The sequence below is a fragment of the Elgaria multicarinata genome, chromosome 3, assembly GCF_023053635.1.
Source record: "Elgaria multicarinata webbii isolate HBS135686 ecotype San Diego chromosome 3, rElgMul1.1.pri, whole genome shotgun sequence".
Lineage (NCBI taxonomy): Eukaryota > Metazoa > Chordata > Lepidosauria > Squamata > Anguidae > Elgaria > Elgaria multicarinata.
Genome location: NC_086173.1, coordinates 49,071,105 through 49,091,664, shown reverse-complemented (window position 1 = coordinate 49,091,664; position 20,560 = coordinate 49,071,105). Strand labels below are relative to the sequence as shown.

The window sequence follows — 20,560 nt, the reverse complement described above, 5'->3', positions numbered from 1 at the left end:
ATAAAAGGCAAGTGTTGACCACATAACTGGACCACTTGCAAATTATTTCTGTTTATTGCCAAAGTTTAACTGAAGCCTTTCTTTCATCTGTTCTCAAGAGATGGCAAAGGGAAGTTGAATAGTGAGGCATGATAACAAGATTAATTTCTTGTTAGTCTCTAGCGTAACATAATGTTCCATAAGGTTTAAAGCTTTACAGCTGTAGAGCCAAAGTGCATCAGGAACAGGCATTTATTTTGGGGGGGAGAACAAAGTCACCTCTACCTAGATTAGTCAGCTATGGAATGGATCAGGTACCTGGGTGAATGTAATGCAAATGATAATGGAATCGGAATCACTGCTATCATCATTGGATCTCATGGTTCATTTCACTCATGGTTAAGTGCTAGTCTTGGAATTCTAGCCGTTAGCCTTCAAGCTCTACCCTGTTGCTCTCCACCTGCTGCTGTTGGTCACCAGTCCAATGCACGATGTTGTCCCTCAGGCATTGCATGATGAGTGTGGATTCCTTGTAGAACTCTAGGCTGAGGGTCTCCAGACCAGCAATGGCCTTATCAAAGGCAGCCTTGGCTAGCTTTGTTGCCTGCTGAGGATTGTTGAGAACCTCATAATAAAGGATTGAGTAATTCAGAGCCACAGCCAAGGCCAAGGGATGAGTAGGTTCCATGTACCTCTGACTAATTTCCTGAGCCTCCCCATAGGCTTTTTCTGCAGATTTCACTAGTGTCTCTTTGGCACCAGGCAGGGCCACCTCAGCTAAGTAGCGGTAACTATCTCCTTTCATCTTCAGGTAAAAGGCTCGGCTTCCATAATCTGCCTCGCTACAGTGCTTCAGTAGTACATAATCTAGTAGGCTAAGAATCTCCCAGCATTGTGCTTCCAGCTCTTTTTTTATGGTCTCACGATAAGCTTGAGCTTGTTCCTTCTGCTTTCCAACCCCCTGCTCCACTGAGTGCTTTAGCCGTCGCCATGAAGCACAACATTCCTGTATTAGGAGCTTATAGGCCTCAGAAAGCAGGCTCTTCTCCTCATGGGTTAATGGCTCTTTCCCTTCCATCACAAGTTGCCTCATGGCAGCAGCCATGTCCTTGTATCTGCCACATTGTTCTGCTAGCTGTGCTGCCTGCACCAGCTGCTTGCGGCTCAACATTGACAGGGAAGGAGCAACAGTCACAGACTGGCCTGTATGGACCAGGGGGAGGTTCTAGCTGTGTGGCTGGCAACAAGTGATGTCATAGGGACAGGAAAGTTCTGGAACATTCTGAAAGCTGAAGGTCTTCAGCTTCAAAAAGCTGAAGACCTTTTTATTCACTCAGTATTTTAACACTTAATTTTAACTTAAATTTAAATTTTACTGTTTTAACTCTGTATTTTAATCTTATATAAATTTTGCTGCGTGGTTTTATCCTGGTTGTGCTTTTTTATACTGTATTTTGTATTTGTGCTTTTAACCTGTTGGTTGTTTTATTATGGTTTTAATTTTTGTGAACCGCCCAGAGAGCTTTGGCTATTGGGCGGTATAAAAATGTAATAAATAAATAAATAAATAAATACAATAGAACAAAGCTCACAGCAGCCAAAGTATCTAGGAGGGCTCAAAAGCCAAATGAAAAATCAATGTTTTCCCTACCTTCCAAAATGCAAGCAGTGAAAGAGCCATTTGGAACTCCTAGGGGAGGGAATTCCTGAAGCAGGGGCACCACAGAAAAAGTCCTCTTGAATGTTGTCACCATATGAATACCTGTAGGGACAGTGGAAAGGGCCTTTGGGGAAGACCTCATCTCTCAGCCTGGATTATATGGAGCAAAGTGATCTTTCAGATAACCTGGTCCCAAGCTGAGGGCTTGGGGGTGGCTAATTCCCTAAGCCAATAGTTAAAATACATTATATTAAATCAATATAGCAGAGGAAAGTTAACATTACCAAACCATTTACATTCCCTAGCCCAAGTGTATGCATATTTCACTCAGTCTGAGAACCTTCTGGATGGAGTCACTTGATAACAATGGATAATGGGGCTAATATGCTTGGGAGTGCTGATATCTGTTTTAGGTGAAACTGATGCTAATCCTGTTGATGGGAGATGTCTGCACTTTTAGAAATAAATGCTATTCTGGCACCACATATTTCATCAAAGTAAAGCTCCATACAGCCTCATGGAAGAAACTTGCTCAGTTTTATAGAGAACAGTTATCAACTGCAGCCCCCTCCTAGACAGAGATAGCCTGGCCACAATTACCCACATTCTGGTAACCTCTCAGTTTTATTATTATTATAATTATTATTATTATTTATTGAATTTTTATACCGCCTAACAGCCAAAGCTCCCTGGGCGGTTCACAAAAACCAAACCCATTCAAAGTTAGATTTGTATGTGAAGATTGCTCAAAATCTGCAGTTAGTTGAAGATGCAGCTGCTAAGCTACTAACAGACTAGCTATTGTGAACACATCTTGCCAGTGCTTAAGGAGTGATTGCAGTTTGAAGTATTGCTGATGACCTTGCAAGCCCTGCATGGCTTGGGACCTGGATACCTGAAGGGCCACCTACTGGCTCTTACATAAGTATACACTGATACCATCTTTGGTGGTCTTCCTTTGGGTGCCTTTGCCACCTGAAGCAAATGGTACTGATGAGAGGGCCTTCTCAGTCATGGTACCCCACAAATGAAATTCTTTTCCCAGGGAGGGTCACTTGGGACCTGTAGTAATGCATTTTTATCCTTTCTATTTTCCCACGTGAACCACACTGAAAATACCTATCAAAGGGTGGTATGCAGATTAAATTAAAACACATCCATACCTACCCTCCTGATTGCATACTGATCTTCCGATGAGCACCCAGTGGCCCTGTGGTGGTCCAAATTCATAGAACAGGTCTGCACTGAGGCCAGTTTAGTGACTCCTCCTATGGCAATGGAATTAAGGAAATATGGAGGGATAAGGAAGCTCGAGCCTACAAGACTCTGAATGTTGGCCAAATAAGAGAGAGAAACAAACAAGTTTTATTTGAAATCTCCAGTGGTTGAACAGCACAAAGTTTCTGAGTGTGAGTGAACCAAACTCAAGACACATTGAAATTCAATTTCAATTGAACACTGGCGTTTGGTTTGGCGGTAGTTGCGTGAAGAGGCGATGGAGGTGGCAATGTAGTTAATACGGGGATTTCAATGGACATTATAGGGTTGTCATCTCAGTCCTCCCCACCTGCAATAGGGGGATAATAACCTATCTATCTGGATAGATATACAGATACGCACAAGAAGACTTGAATTGCTTTACTTTTTCGACGGCACAGGTACGGTAAAATCCAGGATTTCTCCATTGCCTCCGAGGGAGCAGCGATAACATTTTCCTGGCTAATGAGAGGGGGAAAATGGCGTCCAAAATAAGCAGGAAGACCCGTCTTCAGACAAAGGAACGGTCAGTCTGTACAGTTTTGTATCTATTATGGGCGGGGGAAGCTTGATACTGTAGAGCAGACACCTCCGGGATGGGGACCCAAAGCGGGTGGGGGGGGGGGAATGCCCTGCCTGACGGGCGAAACGATTGGGGAAGGGGCGTGTCTTGGGGAGGGGCGTTTCCCTGCTTAGCTTGTCTTGCTCCTGGCAAGCCCCTTTGGGCTCCTAGCTCCGTCTCCGAACGAGGACTCTGAGCGTCAGCTTCTTCACCGCGGGAGATGGAGCGCTTTTCGGGCCGCCGGGCTCTGGTAACTGGGGCGGGCAAAGGTACCGTCCCCGGACTGCGCCTATGTTAATCTTTGAGGTTCCAGGCAGGCAGGCAGGAAGGGCGCAACCCTATGGGTGTTAAGACCGAGGGGGGGCGGCGGCAGGGCGGAACCCTGCATGATGGCTGGGGAATGCTGGGAATTGTAGGACTCTTTTTGGCTGTCCAAACATGCATAGGATTGCGCCCTTAACCGTCTTTCTACTCCTTTTGCAGGGATTGGCCGGGCTGTGGCGGTAGCCTTGAGCCGGGCTGGGGCTCAGGTGGTCGCGGTGAGCCGGACCCAGGCGGATCTCGACAACTTGCAAAAGGAGGTAGAGCTTCTTCCACCTCACTCTCCACCCACCTATTAACCCTCTCCGACCACTTTAGGGCCCTGAGCCCTCCTCCAGCCTAGAGGAAGCACCACCACCACCCTTTCATAGAGGACAGGGCTATCAGTGGTTACTAGCCTAGATGGCTATACATTTCCTCCAGTATCAGAAGCAGTATACCTTTGTTTATCTGTTGCTGGGGAACAAAAATACAAGGGTGCTATTGTGATCATGGGCTTCCGGTTGGTCCCTGTGGGAGCAGAATGTTGGCTTCTTCTCTCCTTGTGACCCATGTACCTCAAGCCTCATCTTCCTTCACTGGTAATATAGCAGTTTGCACTTCTTACTACTTTCTCTAGCCCAGGAGTGGGCAACTAGCTGCCCTCCAGGTGCTTTGGCCTATAATTCAGTCCTAGACAGTGTAGCCAGTGGTGAATGAGCATGGGAGTTGCAGGCCAAAACATCTGGAGGGCCACAAATTGCCCACCCTGCTGCCTGTCCCCAGAGAGACACACTAGCAACTGCCCATAGATCTAAAAATGTTGTCTTCAGAAAATCTTGAACAGGGTTGCCAGACTCCTGAGAGGGCTCCTGGTCAGATATGGCTACAGTTGCCAACATTCCTCCTCCCCCTTCAGCCTAGCACACTTCCTGTGGCTTTAATAACTGCATGACAAGCAGAAATGCAGCAGCAGATCCTTTCTCGCTCCCTCCCCCAACGTAGAGATGCAGTGAAAAGAAAAGCTTCACCTACTGAACTTAGGAGCCGTGCCAGAATTGCTCTATCGCAGAATGGCTATGGCAAGAGAAGTCTTTTGTGCAATTCTTGGAATATTTTCACTCATGACACTAAGAGTGTATTTCAGTCACCTTTTGTAAGATGTGTGATTATTATTAATGCAAGATAGAAAATGGAAGAGAGCCTCTCTGAAAACAAATGAAATAAAAAAGATCTTACATTCTCATTAGAGATGAAGGCCATGCAAGGCACACCTTTGAGTTTGCATTGAAGGAACAGGATCCCTTCCAAGGTGAAGATAGGCTCTGCTAACTCTAGCCTTGAACCTAGTCTTGTGCTTTGGGACTCAAGCACTAGCAAACCTGGTTTCCTTGCCACTTTCCTAGCTTCACCCCAACTTTTCCCCGATTTCTCTATTCTGTCTCCAGTGCCCTGGCATCCAGGTCCTATGTGTAGACTTAGGAGATTGGGAAGCTACTGAGACAGCACTGAGCCAAGCGGGGGATATTGACCTGTTGGTGAATAATGCAGGTGTTGCATTGCTACAGCCATTCCTAGAGGTGACCAAGGAGGCCTTTGACAGGTAATCTCCAACACAGCTCTAAAGGTAGGGTCTGTGGTCAATACTAGATAGCTTGGGAGGTGGGGGGGAAAGTACAACTAATTTTGGATTACAAGGTGCCGGACACCAAATGAACTTTGAAAATTCTGATACTCAGCCCGAGGCCTTTTGCATCCCATGTCATAAAATGTCATAAAACTTTGACCCTAGATTGATTTTTAACCTGTCTCAGCTTGCCAAAGAAAACAGCTGACTCGCAGAGGCACAAACCAAATGCTCTTCTTCTCTCTTGGGAGTAAAAGAGAGCAAGCTTATATTTTATCAGCTTAATTATTGCCATGGTATATATGCTGATAAGGTAGGGGGTGGGGGTCAGTTTACTGCTGTTGCCCCTGATTTTCTTGGCCCCTAGGAGCCATCTAATACTGTTGTTATCTGCTTTATTTTGCATATTTAATCTCACTTTAATTTTATGTAGGTCTTTCAGTGTCAACGTTCGGGCCGCGTTGCATGTTTCTCAGGTGAGAAGTCTGCGTAGTGTTGGGAGGGCAACGTTCACTCCTGAGCAGCAGAAAGACGATAAAGCCAAAAGTGTCCATTAGTGACTGGTTGAATACCCTGGCCTCCATCTGATTTAAGAAAGTGATATTTACTACTTCATCCTGTACATCTATTCAGAAGTAAACACTGAGTTCAATGGGATTTATGCCCAGCTCATTGTTGCTCAGTGTTTTTGATCCAATGATGGCAGGCCAGGTTAAACTCCAAGCTATAATGTGCATCACCTTCTCTGATGTCATACATTTCAGATTGTTGCTCGGAAGATGATTGCCAGGGGTGCACCGGGTGCAATCGTAAATGTCTCCAGTCAGGCCTCTCAGCGGGCTCTGCCTGATCACACAGTTTACTGTGAGTATAACTGTCAAGATTTTCTCTGCTGTTCTTCCCACTGAAACACAGAAGGAAACTGCAAGCAATTTTCAGATGGATTGCAATGAAATTATTGCCTCAAGCCATGCTCATTCAATGTGAATGAAGGGTGGGACAAGGGAGGAGGAAAGAGCAGGCCACAACCTAATACATGACCATGTCCTGTCTTACTGAAGGTTCAACCAAGAGCGCCTTGGATATGTTGACAAAGTCAATGGCTCTGGAACTGGGTCCCCATAAGGTAAGAACATAAGACTGGTGAATTAGAAGGTGGATACTACTACAAAATAATATTATCATGGAAGCATGGTATATAATTTCATCTGGGCCAGCCTTCCCCAACTTTGCACCCTGTAGATCATTTGTACTACAACGCTCATCAACCCTACCCAGCATGACATATGGTTGGGAATGATAGGGATTGTAGTCCAAAACATCTGGAGGGCACCATATTGGGGAAGGCTGATCTAGGCAAAAGAGGCAGACTGGATTGGATCTTTCTACTGGAGTAAGCAGGTGAAGTAAGCCACATGCATCCCTACAGGCCAATGGGAAGGAAAAACACTGCCTGGTTATAGACAACAATGGGTGGAGAATAAAGCCTTAAAGCCAGAGCAGGTGATTTGCTATCATGCATGGGTTGATCCTCCATTCATTCTCTACTGCCCTGTCCTTGCTTTTCAAGATTCGAGTGAACAGTGTGAACCCCACCGTGGTCATGACTAACATGGGACGCCTGTACTGGACTGATCCCCAGAAAGCTGGGCCAATGATTAGCCGCATCCCCTTGGGGAAATTTGCAGGTAATTTGGAACACAGGTTCCCCATGCTAGAAGGTAAGAGAAGGCCTCTGTAGATTTAGAAACCTGGCAGAAGATGAGCCCAGTTTTGCATAGCAATCCGCTGTGAGCAACATGTATCAGGGCTAGGTGGAGTTAACTGTAGCTGTTCTTATGATTCTGTGGCACCTGTAATGTGAGAGACCAGGACCAAGGCCTGAAGAGTTCTGCAGAACAAAAGGCAGCAATAGTGGTGGTGCAACATGGTAGTGGCAAGAGCAGTAAAGAAAGGGAGGACAGTGGTTGGTAGTGTCTGTGTGGGTGGTTGGGGAATACACCATTTCGAACTCCATTGCCTGAGACAGTAGCTTCACTCTGCCTCATGGGAGGGCCAGCCCTGATAGAGCACCTGCTTTGCAAGCAGAAGGCCCCAGGTTCAATCCCTGGCATCTCCAGTTAGGGCTAGGAAAGAACCCTGCCTAAAAAGCTGGGGAGCTGCTGCCAATCAGTGTCAACAATACTGGACTAACTGATCTGATCTCAGTACAAGGCAGCTTCTTATATTCCTATATTTCCTCTGCCATGACTGCCTCCGGACTCTCATTCAGCTGCCTTTGCCAACTCTATCCTTACAGAGGTGGACGATGTGGTAAATGGCATCCTCTTCCTGCTGAGTGATCAAAGCAACATGACGACAGGTGCCATGCTGCCCGTTGATGGGGGATTCCTTGCCTGTTAAAACTATGAAGTTGGCTTGAGTCCATTTGGATGTGTCCATTTGGATAAGTCCCCCATACGACTTATCCTGCCTGGTCATCCTGAAGGACTGGAGAGTTGTGGAATGAGATATGGTAGAAAGAGAAGTTCAATCCTCGGATCCGTGAGTAGAGTGAAGAGGAGGTGTCCTTCCTTCTGCTGCTGACCCTAAACAAACCACGCCGGCTTACTTATGGAGAAATGTTTATTGTATAAAATAAGAGGTGTTCAGCTCATCACTCTACACGATGATTAAAAACTGGACCCGTCTCCATCCCAACCCCTCCAAAGCTCTCCCTGCTCCATCCCCCAGTCCATCACTCCTGACAAAAGGAAGGGGTTGGCCATCACCCTCCCACCTGCATCCCTTTTTTTAATTATTATTAAATCTTACAGAAAGGTTCTTGCCATGCGGCCCTGTTCTGCCCAGGCTGGACAAGGTAAAGAGACCTTCCTCCTCTTCCCCATCTTTGGGAGAGTTGATGGTCAGTCAACCAGCTCAGGAGCAGCGCACAGGCCGATGCCCTGAAAGGCGAAGACAGCTTTGGATGGCACAGAGCTGCACTGATCATTGAGCTCAGCTAGTGTCTCGCACAATAAAGCACTAACGGCTAGTTCTTCCACCTGTGTCCCGTTTGTCTTTCCTGCCCCAACTGGGGTTCTTTATCTGCTCCCACCACAATGCTCTAGCACCAATAGAAGTAGTAAGAAAGGGCTGGTCTTTCCACTCAATGCATTACCCCCCTGGCATGGAGTCATGGGGAGCATGCTCCTCCCACTGCTCCGCCCTGGGGGTGGGACAGCATTGAGCTCCTCTTCCTCCCATGCGGCCCTTTTACATCGACACAGACGTTAAATCAAAGAGACATGTAAAAAACACTGACTTCGTACATGATGAAGGGCCCCGCCACTCCCACTGCGGGCAGACCCAGCGAACGCTCCCTCCTCGCACACACAAGGAAGAGAAACCCATGACATGCTGAACTCAGAGGCCCTTAGAACACAGTGCACTTCTTGCCAGGCTTCTTCACCGGTGGGGGGCAGAGCACAGCCCGGATGGCTTCATCGAAGACAGTCTTGAGGCCTCGCTGTGTAAGGGCAGAGCATTCGAGGTACTTCACTGAACCTGCAGGAATCAAAGAGATCATAGGACTTACGATAAGGCTTGGTGATTTCTCTCCTTTATTCCCAGTTCCTGGAACCTTATTAATTGCATTTTTACAAAGTGGCAAAGTACTAGTGCTCATGATCAAAAAAGATGAAAACCATAGAAACTGTTTATTCTAATTGCAAAGGGCTGTGTTCTCTACAGTTCACAGCTCCTTCCTCTAGCCCAGAGGCACAGAACCTCTTTCAATTCAGGTCCTAAATATTAGAATGCTTTTGGGGTCTGCATGCCAGTGGTGGATGGGGCAGAAGGCAAGAGGGAGCAGGACCAAAATGCCCAAAATCCCAGCATATTTTAGCTTAAAGGTCTTACTGCCTAGGGTGATCTATGAAGGCTCCTGTATCTTTAACAGTTTTGTTGAAAAGGGAATTTCTAGAGGTGTCATTTGTGTGCATGTGTCACCTAGTGAAATTCCCTCTGCATTACAACAGTTAAAGCTGCAGGAGCCCTGCCTAGCATAACCAGATACAAAAGAGGGCAGGGCTCTTGCAGCTTTAACTTGTGAAGAAGAGAGAATTCCACCAGATGCTGCATGCATACAAATGACATCTGCTGAAATTCCCTTTTCTATACAACTATTAAAGATACAGAAGCCCTGTTCATATGGTCACCCTAAACATGAAGAGAGCCATTTCATGACTAAACCTTAAGAGAGTCATTTCAACCTTTCAGAAAGGAGGGGGGAGCATGCAAAAGCCATGGAAACACCCAACGGTAGGCAGTCAGGGAAAGCGGGTGGGGTCAAGGGAAGGGAAGGGAATGTGGCCATCTGAGGAAACCAGGAAGGCCAGGTGGTGAACCCAGGTGGGCTAGATTTGGCCCCTGGCTTTGAGATTCAATGCCCCTATTTCCAAGACTCACCAATCTCCCTGGCCATAGCTAGACCTTGGGGGTAGGTAATGGGAGCCAGTTTCTTGTCACGCAGCCTCTCAATGGTGTCCTTGTCATCCCTCAGGTCCAGCTTGGTGCCCACCAAGATGATCGGTGTGTTGGGGCAGTGATGTCTGACTTCTGGGTACCACTATAAATGAGTGTAACAAGCGAGTGATTTGCCTTGGGGAGTTAAAATAGTACCAGGGCTAAGTAGCCATTTCTGGCTCTCTGACTGACCAAAGCTAAAAGATGGCCCCAGAAAGGGAAACTGATTGCTGTCAGCTCCCCACTGGCTTTCATGATTTTGAATCCTGTCCTGGAGGCACCACTTGTCTGCTTTTAGCAATGAAGATAACACACCCTCTTCCTATCTTTAGCAAGTCAGCTACTAACAGCCCCATTTCCCTGTATGTGTGAGAGAAAGCATATTACCTTGGCTCGGACATTTTCAAAGGAAGCTGGGCTCACCAGTGAGAAACAGATCAGGAAAACATCCTGCAGAGAAATGAACATTTGCCTTCCTATGAAATAGTCAGGGTAGCAAACTGCCTCACACAGCCTTTGTCTTTTTGCCCTGCCTCCCCAATCCGGCTACTCACAGGTCATTGCCCATTTTATCTCCAATTCCACCTTCTCCCAGCCTAGTCCCTCCCTCAGAATACCATTTTTTTTAATAAAAGGGAGATGTAATATAGGATTCACACCTATTAAATTGGCTGAAGATTTACATCATGCTCACATACATTATTCAGACATAGTCGTTGTAAAGCATGTTATATTTGGTGCAGAATTTACAGCAGCACTGGCTGTTTTGATAGGCAGGAATTTGGGGCAGGGGTGCCTTCCCTAAAAGGGGAGACGATCCAACTCCACTTGTGAAGCAGGGGACGACCTTTGCACTTACCGTCTGTGGGTAGGAAAGAGGTCGCAGTCTGTCATAGTCTTCTTGTCCTGCTGTGTCCCACAGGCCCAGGTTAACTGGCTTTCCATCTACCATGACGTTGGCAGAATAATTATCAAACCTAGATGGAAAATGTTCTTGTCAGCAACAGAGAAATCCTTCCCCCCTCTCACCCCACCCCATCAAAAACTATATTCTCAAGATCATTTAACTTCATTCTAGATTAATTATGCTAGAATAACTCTCATTCTCTAGTTCTCTTTTCTCAGCCACTTAACTACTCATTATTCCACATTTTAATTAGGATGTTTTCTCAATCACTTGCTTATTTAACACCCAATACACTATTGTTGGATGCATGAGTAAAGGGTGGTAAAAACTTGGCGTCCCCTCTTGCATTTATTCAAAATACTCTTGAAATACTTGCATTGCTTCCATGCTAAGCTCCTTTCCAGATTCTTCTCATATTTCCCCCCCCCCCTTTTTTGGTTTTCTATAATGAAATAACAGTTTCACTATATGAAACGGGAAATAATTTTGTGGGGAAAGAAGTCCATAATTGAAGTACCCTCTGGTGGGGTTGATTTGATAAATCAAATTGATTTAATGAACAAATAAATTGTAATGATTTCAATCACAATTTAAATCACTAGTGAGGAAGATTCTATTTAATCATCATTTTTAGTAATACATTATTGTTTAATATAACCTTAATACATATTCAGAGAAGTAGATTTCATTGGAAGATAGGTACAACCTTAGCAATTCTGAAGTATTTTCATTTTTTAATTATTTTAAATAAAATTTATATTATTTTTCATCAAAAAATGGGATGATAATTTGGTCATTTTAGTACTAAAGAAGAATGAACTTGTGAAGTCATTCAGGAGATGACCAAACTCCAACTGTTCAATTAATCATGGCATTTCTGTCATGGTGTGGCCAGAATCACCAAAAAAGGCTTTAAATTGTATTAATAAGATTATTTATTCTTCTGGTTAGTTTTCTTCTTTGACAAACAACTACTTTAACAGAACATATACTTGGATTTTTGAATGGTCAACTATTTCAGTTTTTGGATAAATGTAAAGTTCTTTTAAAAATACAATTTAGGCAATTTCAACCACAGCTGGTACAGAAACAAAATATAAATTGGGTCTCTTTTATGGCCTGCTGCCACCATGCTAGCTAATTCCCTTCTACAGCAGAGGATATATGCAACAGATGTTTCCTCAGGAATCAGAGTTGCATGAATACTTTTGTTTTCACTTTCTATTAATCTCCCATTTTCCCTTGCATTTATATTCACACACCTCCTTGTTCAAATCTACTCTAGCTCCCAAAATTCTCTATTCATTGACCCCGTTCAGAAGTCACCTTAAACCATGGCTTTAACCGCAGGGGTCAGGCCAGAAAGCCAGGCTGTGTTCAGAAGACACCTTAAAGCATGGCTTTAACCATGGTGAATAAAGCAAAAAGCCTTATTCTCTGTGGTTAAAGCCATGGTTTAAGGTGTCTTCTGAACACAGCCTAGCTTTCTGGCTTAACCACCATGGTTAAAGCCATGGTTTAAGGTGTCTTCTGAACGGGCCCTGTATCTTTGTACTGAGAGGCAAGGCAGAGAGAGAGAGAGAGAGAGAGAGAGAGAGAGAGAGAGAGAGAATGAATGTACTTCTGCACACCACCTGCAGCGCAGAAATAGTTTATCAGTTTATCTCCTGTCTCCATATTTATAGAATATAATTAGTAGTTGTATAATTAGTATTCATGATGATATTTTCAACTTTGGCTCTTTTTTTACTAATTGTTTTAAGAAAATTTTGAAATTAGACTTAAATTTTAAAAATCAGACTTATTTATTTATTTAAAATCATTGCTTTTTATTAACCCTGCCCTCTGAAGAAATAGACAATAAGAGACTATTAAGGATGCAATTTTAGACAAAAGTCCTACAACTCCCAGTATTCCCCAGCCAGCATGGCAAGGGAATGCTGGGAGTTGTAGGATTTTTTTGCTGTCTAAATATGCATAGGATTGCAGCCTAAGAGAGACTATTCAAGGGAAATTAACAGGCTATTCATCAGTAAACCCACTGTGGAACCAATACAAGCATAGAACCTGCAAATAGGAAACTGTCAATCAGTGTTGGAAGGGACATGTGTTCAAGGGGACTTACTTCTGAGTAAATGCTATAGAATGATCTTGGCCATGGGGATGGACACTACTGGACAACATAAGGGGTATATTAAGTGCTGTGTTGAACCAATTCTGCTTCCAACTGATTGCAGAAAAACAAGGCCTCAGCACTGCTAGTGTAGAAGCAACGCTACATAATCTGGGTATTACATTCCAATAAGTTATACAACAGCATTCATGTGCAGACACATAAAAGAACCTAAAAATCAACACTTCCTCTACACGGACTCTCTGAGCAAAAATATATATAACTAGTCTGAATCTTGTAAACATTTTCCACGGTAAAATTACATTTCGAGCCATCCAGGACGGTTACTAGATCCAACTCAGCCAGGGCTATTGGATGCAGCAACATTCCTACATTGAAAATATCATGATTTAAACAACATGCAATCCCCACATAGATCAACTTTGGCAACAATTACACAAGTAGTATTTTTGCTGTGTGTGAACAAAAGCTAATCTTGACTTTCCAGTGGATGTACTTATCACATGTACGCTTTCTCAGTGTAGGAATGTGTCACAGTTGAAGTATCCCAGGCAGAACAATCCTATGGCTTCTCAGATGGCATATGGATGGTATGGATTCTACCCCCTGTCCGACCTTCTGGAGGCCACAGCCAATGGGCATTATCCAATGGGGTGCAGCGCTAGGCTACCACCAGCTCTGTTGCACTCTGTTGATTCCATTCCACAGGTGGAGCGCACCACTTGTGCAGCAGAGAGTTAGGGCACCCAGGGCCAACCACTTGTTTCTGGAATGGGGCAGGGCAGCAGAGCCTGCATAAGGGAGCACTGCCACCCAGTCCCAATCCAGAAATGAGGGATTTTGCTTATTTCGGGGCTTCCTGTAGGAAGCGTTCAATCTCTGTTGTGCAAGTGGTGGGTCCTGCTTACACAATAGAATCAGTGAGAGGGCGCTTGTGGAATCTAATTGGCGAGGGCAGGACAGAATCGGCAGGGGTGCAGCGTCCTATTGGATGCTACTCATAGCTATGACTATGGGGGGGGGGCAAGAAAGAGAGAGCAGATTCTTCCACCCACCTCTCCCAGGCACCACAGAAAGCACCATGGTGGCTTATCTTTTAGCATGGTACAGGAGGCTGTAAAAAAACTCCTTGTTCCTCCTGCCCTGCCTGACTCTTGTGGGCTCTGAGACCAGATGGCTCTGTTATTCAAGCATTAATCCCTTTAGGATTGCGCTCTCACACTATCTAATTCTTTCAAAACTTAGTATCTCAAAATCCCAGTGTGGGAATCTTACAAAACACTGTGTCTTCACATGCATCACCCAATACTTAATCACCCAATACTTACACAGTGGGGATGTACTCTCCGGGGAAGGCATTTGTCGTGTAGCTGATCAACAGACAGGTCTTCCCCACAGCCCTGAGAAAATGAAAGCAGAGACACAAAAACACTGACACAGTAGGATGGGAGGGGGCTTGTAGGAGGGAAACTTGCATCCTGCCCCAAATCCCAGGTCACTGGATCAGGTCTAGATTTCTCTGTACATGTGATGTCCCCAGCACATCCAAACATCTTCCATTATTTCATTCATTGTTCTTTGGAGAAGGAAGCACACCTTTATCAAGCTTCTTCCAATACAGCTTTAGTTCAGGCCCATAATAAACTCAAGCAAAAAATTACTGGCTAGACTACCAGGACACAATCAGTTTAACAAGTGAGAGCTCAGGAATAAATCAAAGAGTATACATTCAAGTTCTGAATTATTAGGCAGCAGAATGTCTTATTGCTACCTACATTGGCCCTCCACACTAGCATGCATCCTTACTTTCTGCATGCCCAAAGTTTCTCCAGGAAGAGCCAATCGCTTAACCAGCCAGCACCAAAAGTGTAGGCATGGATGGCAATTTCACCCATGTGATCACAGGTGGTGTTTGGGGTAGATACCAGCGAGAGAAAAGAGTGGCATACTCCCGGGATGAGAATACTTGTGATAACTTTTTGGAAGATTGCAAACGTACTGCTCCCTGTTCTTTTTGTGCAACATATACAAAGAAAGATGCTTCTAATACAATTTCATTAAGCCAATTACCTTAAGATCAGCAACAGCATCTTTTATTGGCAAGCCAAACCCATGCCTTGTACTCATAGCATTTCTTTGCCATGTGGTGTACATGTTCCTTGCATGCCCCATTTCTGATTCCTAAGCATTTTCCCACTTCATTGAGTATGGTTTTGAGATTTAACTTAACTCTTCCTTGATCAAAGGTCTGGGCAGATTGGGTGAAAGGCCCAGTCTCAACCTTTTTAGAACTCTGCATGCTGAGTGTAATCGAAAGTATAACGCCTTGTTGTAATGTGTCGTTTATATACTGCTTTTTGATTATTTAAAGAAGGGGTGTAAAACCTCCAGCCTGCATGCCAAATCTGGACCCTGGAGGTTCCGCGTTCAGCCCCCACAGCCTCCATGGGTTCCTCCAAGCCCCACCCTCTGAAGGAATCTCCCACCTTGGAGGAACCCCAGCTGTTATACCTGGTCTGAAATAACAATTGGGGATTCCCCTGAGAGCCACTCCCCTCCCAATTGGGCCACACCCACTGACATCAACGGGTCTGCCGAGGCCTTGGTGGGCGCAATTTGTCCCCCCGCACTATTTCTGTTCTGTACCCCTGATTCAAAGAGATTCACACACATTAGCTCAACAATCCTAACCGCCACCACCACTGCAAGGTAGTTCAATGTTATTACTGGAGCAGGGAACTAGATGCTGAGCGACTGAGGCAGTGGGGGATGGATGTGCAAGGGCAGAAATGGGTGTTGATAGACAGGCAAAGGTGAACAGATGCCTGGCTCAAGATAGATGAGTGTGTGTTGTGTGCTCAGAACAAGATGCTCTGCACTTAAGGGTCGTCACCTAGGATCACCCACTGAGTTCATCGATCAGGTGATACTTGAACCCTTGCTCGCTCTCTAGATTGATCATATTTGCATTGCACCCTTCCTCCAAGGAGTATGGGGCCACACATGGAGTTATCCCCTTCCCCCTCACAATAATTCTATGGGGCAGGTTAGGCTGAGACCAGCAACTGGCCTAAGGCCACCCAGACAGCTTCACGAGCAGGGATTTCAATCTAGGACAGCGCGCTCCAAGTCTAGCAATCTGTAAGAATGTTACAACATAAGAAGAGCTCCTGCTGGAGCAGACCAAGGGTCCATCTAATCCAGGACTCTGTTCACACAGCGAAGGACCAGCAGGAGTGCAACAGTAGCCTCTCTGTCATCTATCATTAACCACATTCTGTAGCCATGACACCAAGCGACTTTCTCAAATTTTGTCCAAGATTTTGTCCAAGATTCCTTTGCCAGACTAACCATTTGATGTGGCTAGAAACCATCCCCGGTTTATTCTCTTCTCCCTGGTTCCCCAGCACCCACCCATGTCAGCTCGCCAAGCTATCTTCTGATATATCCTCCTCGTTGACCATCGCACAGCTAGAGAATCACGGCATTTGGAAAAAGGGAGCCATGGCTTAATTTTGGAGTCAGTAGGGCAGGGCATTTGAGATCAGGACTTCTGCTCTTTTTCAGCGTCGGGCATTTGCCTCACTGGGTTTCTTTCCCACCACTCTGGAAGCAACGCGGGCCCATCCAACCTTCGAACTCAGACGAGGAAGCGCATCTGTCCCCCAACTGTCTGGTACAATGGCCGTGACGGTCTTTGGGGAAGAGGGTTCGAGATCCGACCACAATACAAGCAGCCGCCCGGGGCCCTCCTTCGAGCTGGGACGGGGAGGGAGGCGACCCGCTCGTTTCCCAACGACCCATCAAACCACATGGCGAAGCTAACGGGGGACCCCGAAGACACCGCGAGGGGCAGATAAGCGCGAGGCTGGTGGAGGGGGGAGATGGAAGCCCTCCCTTGAGACTGCAGCAGACGGGCGGGGGGCGGGGAGGGCGCGCAGAGCTGGGAAACAGAAGAATAGAGAGAGGGACAGCTACCGCCGGGTGTGTGTGTGAAAAGGGGATGTTGGGGGCGATGGATTGGCTGGGGCAACAATAGGTGGAGGGCGGGGGAGACCAGAAGCCTGCCACGAGACCGATGGGCGTGTGCTGAAGGAACCGACCCCGCCGCTCCTCATGGATGCTCCAGCGCGCTGTGGAAGCGGGAAATGCACCATCCCCTTCTGCTAAGGAGGCGGTGGCGGCATTCATGTCGCGCCCCACCCTTGCCTTGCACATGGTCTAGAGCCTGGGCCGAGCGCCAGCTTCGCCCCCTCCTCCTCCTCCTCCTCCCTCACTGCCCCTGCCGGCTCCGCTCACCCGTCTCCCACGACCACACACTTGATGGCCTGCATCTGCCCCGGGAGCGAGGTGGCCTGGGCGGCGGCGCCGGGCTCGGTGCCTTCTCCTTCCTTGGCGAGGGATGCCGCCCGCAGCCGCAGTGAGCGAGAGCGACACACAGCGCGCGAGCCAGCGAGCGAGCGAGCGCGAGAGACCCGGAGCCGGGCGGGGCCGGGGGGAGGGGACAGGAGGAGGGACGGAGCCGGAGCGCGAGTCCGGCGGCCCCTCCCCGCGACCCCTTCGCGCGCTCAGCAGGCGGGTCGTGGGGATGCGAGCCGGGCAGGGGCGAGCGCCCCCGTCCTCCGAGGCGCCCCGCGGGATCTCCCCGGGATCCCGGCATGGGAGCCACCAGCAGTAGCTTAGCAACTAACGCGCGCACTGGCGCCTTGCGCAGCCCCAGAGGCAGGGAAGGGTGTGTGTGTGTGTGGCGGTGTCAGGCCCTTTGTGTCCGTCCAGTGCCGAGTGATGGGTCGCACTAGCACAGCGTGGCAGGAAAGGGTGTGTGTGTGTGGGGGGGGGGTGTCTCTGACTTCTTAGCAGTCGGCACACGGAGCCCCGCAGGGCGACGCTTTTCCTTGTATCGGGGTATAAGTGCCGGCAAAGACAAAAAGGGGCGTTTAAGTCTGTCGTGCAGCCATTACTGACACGGGGGTGGGGGTGTAATCCTGCAGTGGCGTAACCCTGTGGCGATGGTCATTAAGGGCTATGGCAGGGAGGAGCAGAGCCTCAGAGCCTGGGGTCCTAAACTGGCCTTCCAGGGCTCGCCAGGTGGCCCTTCTCCCCATCTTTGGAAGGCTTCCTGGTTTTTGTGCAGCTTTTTCCTCATTCTAGAAGGTTGCAGGGCTTCTCCTAAGGCTTAGCCGCTTGCAGTAAGAGCTTTAAGCCACAATATGCTGGTATTATTGGCCCCGCCCATTTTGCCTTTGGCCCCACCCCCAGCTTCTTCAAAATTGAATTCAACCCTTGGGCTGAAATGTTCGACATCTTTGCCCTATAGCTATGGTCAACAACAAGTAGCCTCACAGAGAGCTGTTGTAAGGGACTTTTGTAGAAGGAAATGGAAGGCCCAGGTATTATGGGACACTGGGCTTCTTTACACGACCAAAATAAAGCACACTCATGATTGGCCACCCACAGAAGTTCAAGTGTCCTTTTGACGACATCGGCATCATCCAGGATGTCTTCTGTGGTTTCCCTTCCTTATTCTGTTTTAAAATAAATCAGAGATAAATTGGAATAAAGCCCAATGGCGCAAAATCGGCAGTGTGTAAAGCTGGCACTGCACTATTTCGTGTCTGTGATCGAAGGAAGACGAGGTTAAATGTCTCCCTGCAACAAAGGGAAGCAGATCTGATCCCCACCCCACTAAGAGCACCCCTTTAAGTTAAATGGGGCTTATTCCCAAGTAAGCGTGCCTATGGTTACAAACAGTGCGATCTTATGTCTACTCAGAAGTAAGTTCCATTGTGTTCAATAAGGCTTACTCCCAAGTAATTGTGTGCCTAAGATTGCAGATTTACAGCACACTCTTAAACATCTACTCAGAAGTAAGTCCTAGCTTTCCTGAAGGCTGCAAGGAAACAGTACAACTCAAGTAAAGCTACAAAAACAGGACTTCCCCTCCCCTCCTTTGCACACATGCTTCAATTCAAACCTTTAAAGGAACCCCCAGGGATCTCCTGCCTTGTCACCCCTTCTCCTCCCATGTAATCAGCTCACATCAATTGCACCAACAACCAGGAAGCCCAGCAGCCCTGGGTAAACAATGCTATTTCCCTTGATGTAGAGACATTCACTGTGGCTCAGTGGTACAGCACCTGCTTCGTGCAAAGGAAGTCTCAGGTTCGATCCCTAGCATCTCCAGTAGGGCTAGAAAAAAACTTCCTGAAGCTCCGGAGAGCTGCTCCTAGTTAGTGTTCTGGGCGAGATGGACCAATGGTCTGACTCAGTATAATGCAGCTTCCTATGTTCCTATCCCTGCCCCCAAAGTAAGCTAATAGGTCCCACTACTGCAGCCACCAGTCTTTCAAAGCATCCCTTGTTGCCTCTGGGGTGATATACTTGGATCTGGACCTTCTAGATGTTGATCCCTCACCTGTGGGCTGGTGAGGAGTCTGAAGCCTTTGTGTTCTAGCCAGTAGCCTATTTGAGAGTTGGTTAAAAGCCCAGATACAGAAGTCATAAAGGTAAAAGTTCCTCAAATGAACAGCCTGGTAGAGGCAGCTGTCAGATTGGCATATAGAGCCACCCGTCCCTTTCCTTGCCCTGGAGGCCAATTCTCCGCTGGAGACAGGCGCGCTACTCAACACAAGGAACTGCCAACACACATTTCCATCTTCCCAATTGGTTCTGCCTACTTGGCTGGAAGAGGCACAGATGCACCAGAACAAGGCGTTGTTGCCAGCCCTTGAAGATGCGTTTACCAGTCCTGCTAATTGGGCCAGAGAATTTCTAGAAAACCTTTTTATTGCTTATGTTTATCTTAAGCTCCGTCAAACAGCAAATTCTGGCATTCTCAGGGACTGTGTGTATGTGCCGGTTATTGATGGCTTTAGGATTGAATTATAGTTGGTGCTTGCTGCAACCGCATATGTGAAGGTGTGTCTTTACTGTTCTCAGCTATGAAACTTGTGATTCAGGAGTCTGAGTCCTTTAGGGAAGCTGGTCTTGTTCTTTCCATAGTAGATTGGGCTGCCACCTAAAAGAGATTGGGATTCAAAGCCAACTACAACTGTGCAGCTTTCAGCAAGTAATTATATCTCATCAGGGGCATCTCTCACCCCACATGTTATTATATTTCCAGCCAACGGACTAGTTATAAACACTGAGTATTTAGTCTAAACAATTAAGTGGTCTATATACCAACTATACATGCACAATCCCTTTTCTTAATTTAAAAATAAATGGTGATAGCATTGCTGTAGCTATTATAAAAAATATAACCTCACAAACAAAACTGTGTCTAAAATGTAGTCATAGCAACTGCTTTCTTACACTGTTGGGTTGTTGCTGTTATTCTGGCAATTTAATCTTGAATGCATGTATCCAGGAGTGGGCTCTGAAAATCACTTTTTGCCCCCTCCTCCTTTTGTCCCCGCTTTTGGGGCTTTAGGTCCCTTTCTGTAAAATAGAAGTAATCAATATGGTCACACTGCACCCAAGACTGCCTGGCTACTTAAACCCCTGTCAAACCATTTCAGTTGTCAACATGCCGATACGGGAAATTTTCACTTTAGATTTGTAAGGCTTTTGTATTTCCCACAACAGTAATTCAAAATACTGGTGAGGAAATTCCTTTCATTTTTTTT

At 46.6% G+C, this 20,560-nt stretch overlaps 3 protein-coding genes across 3 annotated transcripts; 1 reads left to right on the top strand and 2 right to left on the bottom strand.

The window, feature by feature from the left end:
• Window positions 1-406: 406 nt before the first annotated feature.
• On the bottom strand, window positions 407-1,215 carry LOC134395329 (14-3-3 protein gamma-like). Its single transcript, XM_063121488.1, has one exon. The coding sequence runs from the start codon at window positions 1,148-1,150 to the stop codon at window positions 407-409; it is 744 nt and encodes a 247-aa protein (XP_062977558.1). The 5' UTR covers window positions 1,151-1,215.
• Window positions 1,216-3,596: 2,381 nt separating this feature from the next.
• Window positions 3,597-8,426, top strand: DCXR (dicarbonyl and L-xylulose reductase). The gene is made up of 8 exons (XM_063120186.1): window positions 3,597-3,727; window positions 3,942-4,039; window positions 5,207-5,361; window positions 5,819-5,861; window positions 6,150-6,249; window positions 6,447-6,511; window positions 6,956-7,073; window positions 7,685-8,426. Exons 1-8 carry the CDS (start codon window positions 3,679-3,681, stop codon window positions 7,786-7,788), a joined length of 732 nt encoding a protein of 243 aa, XP_062976256.1. The 5' UTR covers window positions 3,597-3,678; the 3' UTR covers window positions 7,789-8,426.
• A 74-nt stretch (window positions 8,427-8,500) lies between these two features.
• RAC3 (Rac family small GTPase 3) lies at window positions 8,501-17,362 on the bottom strand. Its single transcript, XM_063120187.1, has 6 exons — window positions 17,232-17,362; window positions 14,261-14,332; window positions 10,751-10,868; window positions 10,279-10,341; window positions 9,835-9,994; window positions 8,501-8,931 (listed from the first exon to the last, which is right to left on the bottom strand). Exons 1-6 carry the CDS (start codon window positions 17,264-17,266, stop codon window positions 8,801-8,803), a joined length of 579 nt encoding a protein of 192 aa, XP_062976257.1. The 5' UTR covers window positions 17,267-17,362; the 3' UTR covers window positions 8,501-8,800.
• Window positions 17,363-20,560: the final 3,198 nt, after the last annotated feature.